The sequence below is a fragment of the Elephantulus edwardii genome, unplaced genomic scaffold (assembly GCF_000299155.1).
Source record: "Elephantulus edwardii isolate Elephantulus edwardi_28Jun2011 unplaced genomic scaffold, EleEdw1.0 scaffold00044, whole genome shotgun sequence".
NCBI lineage: Eukaryota > Metazoa > Chordata > Mammalia > Macroscelidea > Macroscelididae > Elephantulus > Elephantulus edwardii.
In genome coordinates, this window is record NW_006399794.1 from 16860893 (window position 1) to 16874083 (window position 13191).

Below are 13191 nucleotides of genomic sequence, written 5' to 3' on the forward strand. Positions count from 1 at the left end.
AATTAAATGTTCTGGGATTCCCATTCTTCTCAGAGTCAGCCACAGTTTGTTATGATCCACACAGTCAAATGCCTTTGCATAATCAATGAAACACAGACAGACATTCTTCTGGTATTCTCTGCTTTCAGCCAAGATCCATCTAACATCAGCAACAATAGGATGCCAATTATATTTCAGCTAATAGATACAGACCTGGACGTGTTCAACAGTTTTTGCTAGGGAATTTGGAGGACAGTCACCTGGCTGACTGACTGGAATAGATTCACATTTGTTCCCATTCCCAGGAAAGGTAATGCAAGAAAATGTGGAACTTGTTGAACAAACTCATTAATATCACATGCAAGCAAAATGTTGCTGGGTATTAGCATTGCTAATCTCAAATGACTCCTGGCTGAAATTAGAGAATACCAGAAGAATGTCTATTTACGCTTTATTGACTTTTTGACTTCAAAAAGGTATTTGACTGTGTGGATCATAACAAGTTATGGCTAACATTGAGAAGAATAAGAAAAGTGTAGGGTCAGTGAGAAAGAGACCCTCAACAAGATAGATTGACACAATAATGGTGACAATGGACTTGAATATGGCACAGATCATGAAGATAAGGCAAGGTTCTGATTTGTTTTCATGAGTCACTGTTGACTCAGTGGCATCTAACAAGTACTGAAGCTCTTCTATGACCTGGTCTCTACTTATCTTTCCAGCAATTTCTCTCCACATACACTTAGCTCCAGCAGAAGTGTTTTAAGTACAGACTTTGTAATTTCCATTTCTCTTAGAATAAATTTTCTTTTTTCTTTTTTTTTTAAATTTTGTCTTTATTTTATACTGGTTTACTTACAAAGTTCATAAAGTTTTTTTGTTTTTTGTTTGTTTATTAATTTTAATAGACATTTACAGAGGTTTTGGATTTCCATTCATTCATTTCTGCACTTTTCTCCCTGCCCACCCCTCCCCACCAGTTTGCTCCCCTCTCCGAAAAAGAAAAAAAAATTCCTTCATTAGTATACAATTCCCCCATCCTTTCCCCGCCATCCGAGTACACTTCTCTATGCAACCTTAATTCTGGATTCCTGTGCTAACCATAATAGTCAATCACATATCACCTCTAATTTTCTCTTAATGTTAGCAAGCCTGCATTTTAACAAATTTTTGAAATTCATGAATACCATCTTTTTCATAATGCCATTTCAGAGTAGCCCACCCCACCAAACCTAAAACTAGCAATTCTCATGACCTACACAGAGGAACCCGGCTGACTCAGTGGGTAAGCACTTGGCTGATTATCAAGAGCCTGCTTGCTGGTTTGAATCCACCAGTCATTCTGAGGGAGAAAGATGTGACTGACGGACTCCAAAAAAATTACAGCCTGGAAACATTATGTAGCAGTTCTACTCAGAGGGTTGCTGAGTCAGTACTGACTTTATAGAATCAAGGATCGGTTTTGGGTATAGGCAATTAGCCAAGTGCTCTCAGACCAATTTGTAACTTATGATGTACTTCACCAAAGGAAGTGACTAACAATCAGTGGCATCTGGTAGGCCCTTTTTAAAACTTAAATGAGTATTAGCGAGGAGCTAAAATTAGTTTCTACAAACTTTAAGGGGTGCTCTGGTGGCAAAGGTGGCTCTACTGGATAAACCCACAAGCAGCTCTACAGAGAAAGATGGGCAATCTCCTCCTGTGTAACTTACAGCCTCTGAAAACCTGCTGGGAGGTCACCTATGAATCAGCACTGACTTGATGGCAATGAGATATGCTGGAAAAACAATGCATGTTGAAAACATATAATGTAACAAACATTACACGTGAGTTATTTTAACCATTATTTTACATTTCTGTACTCGGTGATGTACAGAAGTTCAATGTTCTTATTTAATTCAATGCCCTGGGGGCACAGTCTACCTTACCTACAGTTGTCAATACACAATGGAAATAATTCCACTTCCCAATTAAAAGTCTCCCTTCCATTCAGAGGGACCATTTCTTTTCATTAGCTATTAAAATTACTTAAATCTATTCTTCTGTTAAGGGCACTTATTATTTGCTCTCTGTACCATACTTATGCAAATAACATGCCTAAGTAAGTATCTTGCACATACATATAATGTGGATAGTCACATAGGAAACTAAATTTGTAAGGCTTACATGGTTTGGGGAGGGGAAGAAGTCCAGGTACCTTGAACATTATTTGTGCGAAAATATGGTGCTACATTTGGGCAACTATGTTTCATCTCTCCTATGCTCTTTTCAAGGAAGCTCTGGTGGCCTACCAGTAAGAAGCTGCACTGCAATCCCAAAGGCACGCAGTTCAAGTAAACTAGCTGCTCCATGGGAAGGATGGGCAGTCTCCTTCCTTGTGATTAATTGCTTATGGAAATCCACCAGAGGGTCAGCTATGGGTTGTTTCCAACTTTACTGTACGCAACAACATAACAATGCTCTTTTAAAGCAAAATCCACACTATGTCCTCTTTGTATCTTTCACAGATTCTCAGGTCAGTGCCTTGTGTATGAAGAACACTTTAAATATAATTTCTTTTCCACTTACAAGGACGTTTCCTTCATTCTTTTCAACTGTACTCCATCTTACGAAGTCTTCTATGACTATCCCATTCCAAAGGGCATCCTTTTTTCTGCACTCTTTTCTACAGAACAGACTGCTTATTTAATTGCCATCAATACTAAGTTGGTGTTATCTTTTCATGTTTACGCATTTTATTGTCTTTTTATATTTCATTTTATCTCAACAATATCTAAGTACAGCATTTTGTGTTCCTTAAAATTAAATTCTATTACTCTTTAAAAAAAATCACTCAGGAGGCTCAAAAAATTATAGTCAAAATTGATGTCTAAAAAAAAAAACCAAAAACTGATGTCTAAAGAAAAAACAGCTTTATCTATGGCAGTGGAAACTACTACTGGTAAAGGGCCAAAGGCTGTGATATATGCCTGATAGATACTAGTAAAATGAATGATGTCTACAAGCATCTTTCAATTTCCAAATCTAACCTGTTCACTTTATTGTGTTGTTGTTATTAGGTGCCATCAAGTTGAGTACGACTCATAATGACTCTATGAACAAAAGATCTGAACCCTATTCTATTCTGGGCCATCCTCACACTTCCTGACACACAAGTGCCCATTGCAGCAGTCACTTTGTCAATCCACCTAGTTGAGAGTCTTCCTCTCCTTTACCAACCTTCCATGCTTTTCAGCATCAATGTCCCTCTCCAAGGAATAGCCCCTCCTAGCAACATGCCCCAAGTATGTGAGGTGAATGAAGCCTCATCCTTCTTGCCTCCAAAGAGCACTAAGGCTGCACCCTCTCCAAGTCATATCTGTTCACTCTTTTGGCTGTCCATGGGATGTTCAGTGCTCTTTTCCAACACCACAGCTCAAAGGTGTCCATTCTTTTTCTGTCATCCTTATTCATTGTCCAGCTCTTAGATGTATACCAAGTAAACAGAAAGGCCAAGGCCTGAATCAGATGCACCTTAGTCCTCAAATTGACATCATTGCTCCCTAATAATTTGGAGAACCCTAACTGCAGATTTCCCCAGTATAATGTGTCTCCTTATTTCTTGACTGCAGGTACCAAGGCTGTTAATTGTGGAACCAAGTAAAATGAAGTTATTAACAGTTTCAATCTCTTTATCCACCATGATGCTGCCTATCAGTACAATGATAAAGAATCTTTGTTTTCTTGACATTGAGATATAATCCGTACAAGTTCAAATTGAGGCTGAAGAAAATGAAAATAAGTCCACAGGAACCAAGATACGATCTTCAATCAATTCCACCTGAATTTCAAGATCATCTTAAGAACAGGTTTGAGGCATTGAGCACCAATGATTGAAGATCAGATGAGTTGTAGGATGATATCAAAGATATCATCCATGAAGAAAGCAAAATGTCATTACAAAAACTAAGGAGAAAGAAAAAAATCAAAATGGAAGTCAGAAGAGACTCTAAAGATTGCACTGGAGCATAAAAAAGCCAAAACAAAAGGGAAACATACAAGTGAAAGAGCTGAACAGAAGATTTCAAAGTGCAGTTTGGAAAGACAAAACAAAGTATTACAATGGAATGTGCAGAGAGCTGGAATTGAAGAATAAAAAGGGAAGAACTCACTCTGCATTTCTCAAGCTGAAAGAACTGTAAAACAAATTTAAGCCTCGTGTTGCAATCTCTTTCAAGATGCTATGGGCAATATAGTGAATGATTCATAAAACATCAAAAGAAGATAGAGGGAATACAAGAATTACTGTAACAGAAAGAACTGATTGACACAGAAAAATTTCAGGAAATACCATATGAACAGGAGACAATGGTAATGACGGAGGAAGTAGAAGCTGCACTGAGAGCACTGGCAAAAAATAAGGCCCTAGGAATCGATAAGATATCACCTGACCACTTTATGGAGACAAAAAGCACAGCCACATTATTCACTGGCAAGGTCAATGAAAGCTAATAGTTTTAAACACAAACAATTCTATTAAAACAAAAAGAAGCTGCTAACAACAAAATTAATTTGTAATTTTGTTTTCTTTGCTGAAGACATTCACATATTCAGTTTGTTGTTTCTATCATTTACCATTTGCTCTAAGCCTTAACTCTTTTATTTGTATTATATTTCCTTTTCCCTGATGGACTAAAAGCGAAAGAGCACTGTGAATCTTCAAAGTTTTTGTATCCTTTCACAAGGCAGACATTTAATAAATATTTGCAAGATGGCATTAAAGTAACTAGTATTTTGAATACCTTTATGATAATTAATGGATGCCAAAAATTTCACATAGAAGATTTTTTTTACATTATGTATTTTTAAATCTTACAATAAGACAATTACTTAGCTCTCTATTTCAGTATTTCAATCAGAACAATTCAGAATTTTGCTATTCAAATTTGCTGTTACCTAGCTCATTCTCAGCAGAATCTCAGGCCCCGCCCCACCTCAGGCCCCGCCCTACCTCAGGCATCCTGAGTCTGAATCTGCATTTAATATCCTCAGGTGATCCATAAGCATTTTATGGCAGTGTAATCCAGAGCAAGAATTAGAATATCTAAGAGGCATATCTTTAATTAATGTTAAATACCTTACTGTGTTTGCTTATCTGTCGGTAAATTTTTCTGCAAGCTGGTCGAAGGCAGAAACCCTTTCCATCATGCTCACCACTAGTGCTCCACGGGACTAATAGGGCCAGCAACACTATCTGATGCCCAAGAAAAATTTTTGGTTGAGTGCATAAATGACAGAGCAAGTAATGTTTCTCAGAATGCTAATCCTTTAAGAAATTATTTTCTACATCATGATTTCACTATTCTACTAATTTTTCAATTTGAAATCACTATTTCTATTTAAAATGTGTTGCCGTCTCTACTTTAACAAGCTCATTTTATGCAGCTGTGAAGGCAAAAGCTAGCATCACCTGGATGCACCTGGTGTGTCTTTTACCAGTAAGAAAACTATGTTTTAACTCTGGCTTTTCGGAATCCATGCCTTGGCCTGTGATAGATGAAATAACCATCATTTGGGCAGGAAGAAACAGGAGAAATGAGTAAGGCAAAACCAAAAGCATTGTAAGAAATTTGCAAAGTGTGGCATTTTAGTAAGGTTATTTCCAGAAAATAACTCTTGGCAAGAGAAAGAAATAAGAAGTAAGAAGTAAGGGCGGGCCTTCTCAAGAGCTAGTGATATTAGAAAATATTAGAAAACCCATTGCTACTGAGCCAACGTTCACTTATAGCAACTCTATGGAAACATTGGCCCACAAGGTTTCCAAGAATGGTCGTCTACGTGGAAGCAGAGAGCTGCACACCTTTCTCTACCAGGGCGGTTCAGGGGCTCCAATCCCCGAGTTAGTAGCTGCTCTCTTGAGTCACTGAGCCACTAGTCTGCACTAGAGAATACGAGCGAGTAATAAAAGGCAGAAGGCTACCTAGAACTAAAAAGAACAGCGGTTAGAAACCAAGATCCGTGGCAAAAAAAAAAAACAAAAACAAAACACCCCACTTTCAGGTTTGCTGAGAAGGAAGTCAAGGGCGAAAAAGAGGAAAGGAAATAGTTGAGTGAAGGGTCTAACTTATGATGAGGATGATTTATTTATTTATTTTGCAAAAGAGTACTGGCACGCCCTCGGCGGGATGGAAGGGGAGGGAGGCTGCAATGGAGCGCACAGCAAAAGGAAGCGGCTGCAGATGTTCCTGCCCAGCCCAGGCTGTCCGGATGGAGAAGCCCAGGCAAAGGTGGGTGGCAACGCCCGGTTCCGCTGGCCCCCGCCCCATGCCATCCCCTGCGAATCATGCGGGGCACTGGGTGTTGTCGAGAAAGGGCAGACTGCGTGTGAGTGTGCAGAACCAAAGGACGGATGCTGGACTGACCAGGTACCCACCTTATCCCAACGCAGCCACTGTCCGATGGCAGTGTCAAGCTGAGGATCGCCGGTGTGGTAATGGGTGTGGAGCAGGTTAGAGTTCAGGTCCCCCTCTGCATGTTCGGCCATGGCAGGCAGACTGGGATGTGCAGGCCTAGGGGGCTGCGAAATCACCGAGTCTGAGTCCGTGAGCAGGGTCCCTCGGGGGAGCTCACCAGGGTCCGGACGCCCCCTCCTCACTGAAGGGCATCGGGGACCAACTGCCGGGCGCTTGCTCTAGTTCCTGCAGCAGCTTTAGGAGGCACACGCGAGAGGATCCCACCTCCAGCTCCCCAACACAGCAGCTCCTGCTCACCAGGCGAACTGAGGCGATCCGGTCGCGAAAGAACAACAACAGTCCCAGATGTCTGGGTCGTGGCCGGAGCTGCAGCCGCCGCACTTGCCTCCTTTGGTCCCGCCCCCGCACCGTAGGCCCCGCCTTTTCCCGCCCCTGATGATTTAAGCCCATGGGGCACGAGGCGCGAGCCTCAGAGCGCGCTCCCGTCGCCACTGCAACAGCGTGAGTTTAGGAGTCACAGGCTGGTGGCGTTGGCACACGCGCTTTTTATTTTTTAATTGGTGTGATGCTAGTCATCTTATTCTTGTTAGCAAACCTACACACGCCCACAAGTCTCCTTTCCTCCATCTGCCGTCATAGCCACCAGGAGCATTTAGCCTCAGCGTTCATTCTGTCAACCCCCATGCGCGCACACCACCACCCTTTTCCTCCTTTGTGCACGCGCTTACTTGGCGCACGCTGGTCCCGCACGGCCTCACGGGAGTTGTAGTTCTTTCATTTCCCCCAAGATGGGGGTAGACTACCTCAGAAACTACAGCACCCAGCAGTCTCATGCTCTTCTTTTCTCAAAGGAAAAAGATCTACCTCGAGGCTGTTCCCTATGGGCACGCCCTGGCTGTGTTACTTATGTTGTGTAGTGTTACCGTGGGATTAAACTAAATTAATTAAACCAATTGAAATTCAACGGGGAACGCTATAATAAGGTAACAAATGGTATCCTTCCAGGGCTTTAAAAATCACATTCTATCGCTTCAATAGTTCGATGAGATAGGTGGGCGTGATGCATCCCCATTTTACACACAAAGAGCTGATGGACTTTTTCCAAAGTGATAAGAGTTCGTTAGTGATGGAACCAGGGTTCCATCTCCGTTTTTCAAACCTTTTTGCTTTGCTAGAAAGAACTAGACTACTAGAGGATAGACGTTTAACCACAGCCGCAATGTGTAAACCTTGTAAGGGGCAAAGGGTAATGGAAATCCCGAGGAAGAAATTTATTTTCCCACGCTGAAATAATTTTCCGTTTCTTCTTATCTTATAGTCTCCTTTATGGATTTCTCGCTTTTCAAATCACACAATGTGCCTTGAGGAAAATGCTGAGACATGCTTCATGTGTGACACACACTTGATTGCTCTGAGTTGCTTGGTTTGGCCTTTTCACAGTGGCTCTGACTTTGACCATACATCTTACAATTCTTCCCCTAGTCAGCTTTTTTGAGAGGCAGTATAATGATAATTGTTCAGTGACCGTACAGTGACTTAATAAATTAATATGCTTTGAGCTTCAGAGATAAAAGACATAGTAAAATTATGCAAAGTTTTGTATACCATAATAAATTCAAAACTAGCATGAAAGTTCCTGGAGTTCTATAGTTGGGAATTCTGTCAATCTGTCAGGCTGGTGGCTTGTATGTGCTGCAGATGCTGGAAGCTATGCTACTGTGATTTCAGATAACTCCAGGGTCACCTTGGGTGCAGTTTTTAGCAGAGCAGTTTTCAGACCAAAGCAGACTAAAGATAGTTAACTAGTGAAATACTTACGACCAGCAGCAGAACGTTGACGTGTTGGAAGATAAGCCCCACAGGTTGGAAGGAACTCAAAATGCATCTGGAGAAGGGTTGAAGAATTCAGAGTCTTAGGTGATCATAAAAGCATCACAAGGAAGGACCTACAGACTGGAGAGCATTATGCTGAGTGAACTCAGTCCCACAGGGATAAATATTGTATAAAACCGTTATTGTAGAATGAGTAAAAGGATCCAGGAGGGATGGGAGAGGCTGGAAGCAGAGGGATGCGGATTTGCAGGGAGAAGGGTGGATTAATCATTGGGTTATACAATTTGATGGGGGCGGTGAGGGAAATTTGGAGAATTTGTTTAAACTTATATTCAAATTTTGTAAATAAACTAATAGAGAAAAAATTAAAACACACAAACACACACACACAGAGAGAAGGACCTACACTGGGCTTTTATTTTTCTTTTGTACCCGCAAGTTGGATCCGACAGGTACGGGAGGAGATTGCTCCTCCTTCTCCAGTGGAGCGTCTAGTGGATTCAAATCATATGCCTTCTGGACTGCAGCGTACCTTCTTGCTACTAGGCCATTAGAGTTCTCTTACACTGGGCTTTAAGGGACAGAAAAGAAGTATGAGAGAGAAAAAGTTAAATACATTATATCAGCCAATGTTTCTCAAATCTCCCTAAATGTTTGTTTAAATATATATCCCTGGCACTGCCCCTAGTGATTTGGACTTGGTCTATTGGAATATTTAACAAATATGTAAGTTATTATGTCATAACTCATTGCTTTCAGGTTAGAACTTATTCATAACTCACCTTCCAGCAGATTTTCAGAAGCTCTAAATCGCACAGGAAGAGATTGTTCATCTTTCTCCCACAGAGCTGTTAGTGAATTTGAATTACTGCTTATGGATTAGCAGTGCGACTCCCTACAGTCTAGCCACCAGACCTGCCAAATTGTGATATGTTGCTGTGTGCCATTGAGTCAGAACCGGCTTTCCAATAGGTTTTCTGAGGCAGAAAATTGCACAGGAGGAAACTGTCAGTCCTTCTCACACAGAACAGTGGATTTGAACTGTGTACCTTTGGGATTGTAGTGTAGCTTCTTACTACTAGGCCAGCAGAGCTCATTGTGATATAGGTGGCCAATAATCCTGTTATTCAAGTATAATAGGAGGTACAGTGGCATTGGCATCCTCTGGAAGCGGAATAAGAAATACAAAATGTCTTCTACATTTTAACAAGATCACAGATGATTTATATTCCCAGGGATTTCTAAACCCATTAACTGAGAAGCGCTACTAAATCAATAACAACTTTCAGGAGATAAAATTATGTAGAGCAAATAGAGAAGACAGAAACCCACAAATTTTAACTTAATAATGGAGTCAGCTAGCCTTTGTTTTTATCAGCAAGGTCTTGACAGACATAAACTGGTTTATTAGAAACCTTGCTCAGAGACTTCAGTTTATTGTAATAAATTGAAAGGTAACCAAGGAGACCCTGAACTCATCGCTTTCAAGAACAATATCAAGTGTGTCCAGAGAGGGAGTGGTCTAGTTTTCCTAGTGATTCTGACTCAGGGGAAGCTCAAAAACATATTTTTGTCAAAATTTTATGCTTTGCTCTTTAACTTGAGAGTTATGTGACCATTCTAAACAGATTAGCAAAACTATCATAGATTCCTAGATTTTAAATTGGGGGGAAAACCCATTTATATAAATTCATTTATTAAAAAAAGCTTGGTTGAATAATTGCCATATGACATGCTTGTCTGCTAACCCAAATGTTGGTGGTTCAAACCTACCGTGGGAAAAAGATGTGGCTCTGCCTCTGTAAAGATTTATAGCTGTGGAAACTTTATGGTCCAGTTCTGTCCTGCCACCATGAATAAGATAAGGGTTACAGTGAATTAGAATTCACCTTTGTGGCAGTAGATTTAATTTGGTTTACAATAGGAATAATTTTACCACATTGTTTGATGATTTTCATATTCTGTTGGATCACTTTCCTTTGAACGAGCATGGACATGTATCACTTCCAGTTGGTTGACCAAGTAACTGCCTTCCAAAATTCTTTACATAAAGTGAGCACATCTAGCATTGGCTCCATTTATTGAAACATCTCAGTTGACATTTAATAAGTGAATAGATAAATTTATAGAACCTCATTTTTCACCGAAAACAAGGCACCGCAGCTTGAACATCTTTCCTTAGTATCCTTGATTCTTAACAACATGGTACCCCCTGACATGACTGAATGTTAATAAATTCTTTTTTGTTCAGTGTCAGTATATCTTACTTATCCAGTGCTGCTATAACAAAAATATCACAAGTAAATGGCTTTGATAAACAGAAGTTTATTAACTAGTGGTTTAGAAGGCCAGAGCTCTGAATTTAGGCCACTGGGTTTAAGAGAAATATTTTTGTTGAACCTGGAGGAAGGTAGTAGTCTCTTTTGAAATTCTACTAACACATATTTTTTCAAACCATTTAGTCCTAACAGTCTATATATTCCTTCCATTTCCTTTTGATGTTGTCTACATTATTTAGTCATCCTTCCTGAATCTTAAAAATCATATTCAGAATATGTTTGAGGCATTGAACACTGATGATTTAAGACTAAGTGAGTTATGGAATGATATAAAAGATAACATCCATGAAGAGAGCAAAAGGTCATTACAAAGACATAAGAGGAAAAAAAGACCAAATTGGATGTCAGAAGAGAGACTCTGACAATTGCACTGGAGTATCTAGAAGCCAAAACAAAGTGAAGAAATACAGAGGTAAAAGAAATGAACAGAAAGTTTCAAAGGGCTACTCAAGAGGACAAAGTATTTAAAGGGAATGTAGAAAGAGCTGGAGCTGGAGAATAACTAGGGAAGAAGTTACTTGGCATTTCTAAAGTTGAAAGAACTGAAAAACAAATTCAAGCCACAAGTTGCAGTACTGAAATAGATGCTATGGGCAAAATCTTGAATAATCCAGGAAGCATCAAAAGAAGATGAAAGGAGTCATTGTACAGTGAAACACAGTTACTATATCAAAAAGAATTGGTTGACACTGAAAAACTTCATAAAGTACCTTATGAACAAGAGCCAGTGGTAATGAAGGAAAAGTTCAAGTTACACTTAAGGCATTGGTGAAAAAATAAGGCCCGAGAAATCAATGGACTACCAATCAATGTGTTTCAACTAATAGATACAATCCTGGATGTACTTAGCAGCCTATGCCAGAAAGTTTGGAGGATAGCTGTCTTGCCAACTGATTGAAAGAGATCCATATTTGTTCCCATTCCCAAGAAACGTGACCCAATAGCATATGGAAATTACTGAACAACATCATTAATATTTTGTGAAAAGCAAAATATTGCTGAAGATCATCCAAAAATTGCTAGAACATTACTTTGACAGAGAACTCCCAGAAATTCAAGCTGGATTTAGAAGAAGATGTGACACCAGGGATATAGGTAATATCAGATGAATCCTAGCTGAAGGCAGAGAATACAAGAAGAATGTCTATTTGTATTTTATTGGCTGTGCAAAGGCATTTAACTATGTGTATCATAACAAACAATGCTAACATTGAAAAGAAATGGGAATCTTAGAACACTTAATTATGTTTATATGGAAGCTGTTGTCTGAACAGATTAAGAAAACTGCGTGGTTTAAAATCAAGATAGGTGTATTTCAGGGTTGTATCCATTTTCCGTACCTATTCAATTTACACTCTAAGCAAATCATTTGAGAAACTAGAGTCTGTGAAGAAAATTCCTCAGGATTAGAGGAACAATCTACATTATGCAGATGACACAACCTTGCTTGCTGAAAGTGAGGAAGACTTGAAATGCTCACTGCAGAAGATCAAAGACTATAGCCTGTAGTCTGAATTACATCTCAACACTCCTCACCACTAGACTAATAAGGAACATTATGATAACGGCCAACAGGCACATGAAGAAATGCTCAAAATTGACTGCCAAATGCAACCAGAAATGTACGATCTGGAGAGGACAAAAGTGATGAGAGTGACCTTCTAAAGATTAAATCCCTGTATGCATAACAAACTTGGTCCAGTGTAAAAAACAATGTTTATGAACTTTGTATGTAAATCAGTATAAAATAAATTTCTTTTAAAAAAAATTCAAACTTTTTCTAAAAGAGTATAAAGAAAATTTACTGACTGGCAAATAAACATTTGGCAATACCATTTCAGACAAGGATCTCATATCAAAAGTTTACAGATTCCTACAGGACCTCCACAAGAAAAAGACTAACACAATTACAAAATGGGCAAAAGACATGGAAATAATTTTCACAGAGGAAGATGGTTGACAGACACATGGAGAAATGCTCAGAATCACTGGCAATAAGAAAGGCAAATCAAAACTACAATGAGATACCATCTAACTCCAGTAGTAGTGGCAAAGTTTAGCAGGGCAGCAAGTAATAAATATTAGAGATAATGAGCGAGATACAAACTCTTTTTCATCGTTAGTGGTATTATAAAATAGTACAACCAATTTGGAAGGTAGTTTGGCATTCCATATGACCCAGCTATTCCACTACTTGGAATATACCCTGAGAAAGTGAGAACTGAGGCACAGAGACTTGTACACCAATGTTCATAACAGCATTATTCACCATTGCAAGAACATGGAAACAGCCCAAATGTCCAACCACAATTGAATGAATTGAGAAATTATGGTACATTCACACAATGGAATTCCATGCAGCATGCAAGAGCAATGATTTTGTAAATCACTGCCTAACTTGGAGGGACTGGAGAATATTATGCTAAGTGAACTAACAAACACTGTATAAGACCTTTACTTTAGAACATGTATGACCCCGAAGAGACCATAACTGTCATCCAAGCAGACATATGCACACCCATGTTTATTGCAGCTTTGTTCACAATAGCAAGGAGTTGGAAACAACCTAAGTGCCCATCAACAAA

The 13191-nt window shown here is 39.5% G+C and overlaps 1 protein-coding gene across 1 annotated transcript in view; it reads right to left on the reverse strand.

Annotated features, from left to right (window-relative positions):
- PGM2L1 (phosphoglucomutase 2-like 1) overlaps positions 1-6505 on the reverse strand; it is a 90391-nt gene extending 83886 nt beyond the window's left edge. Inside the window, exon 1 of the mRNA XM_006885577.1 lies at positions 6395-6505. Within this exon, the coding sequence (XP_006885639.1) occupies positions 6395-6505 (111 nt within the window). The remainder of the gene's footprint in view (positions 1-6394) is intronic.
- Positions 6506-13191: the final 6686 nt, after the last annotated feature.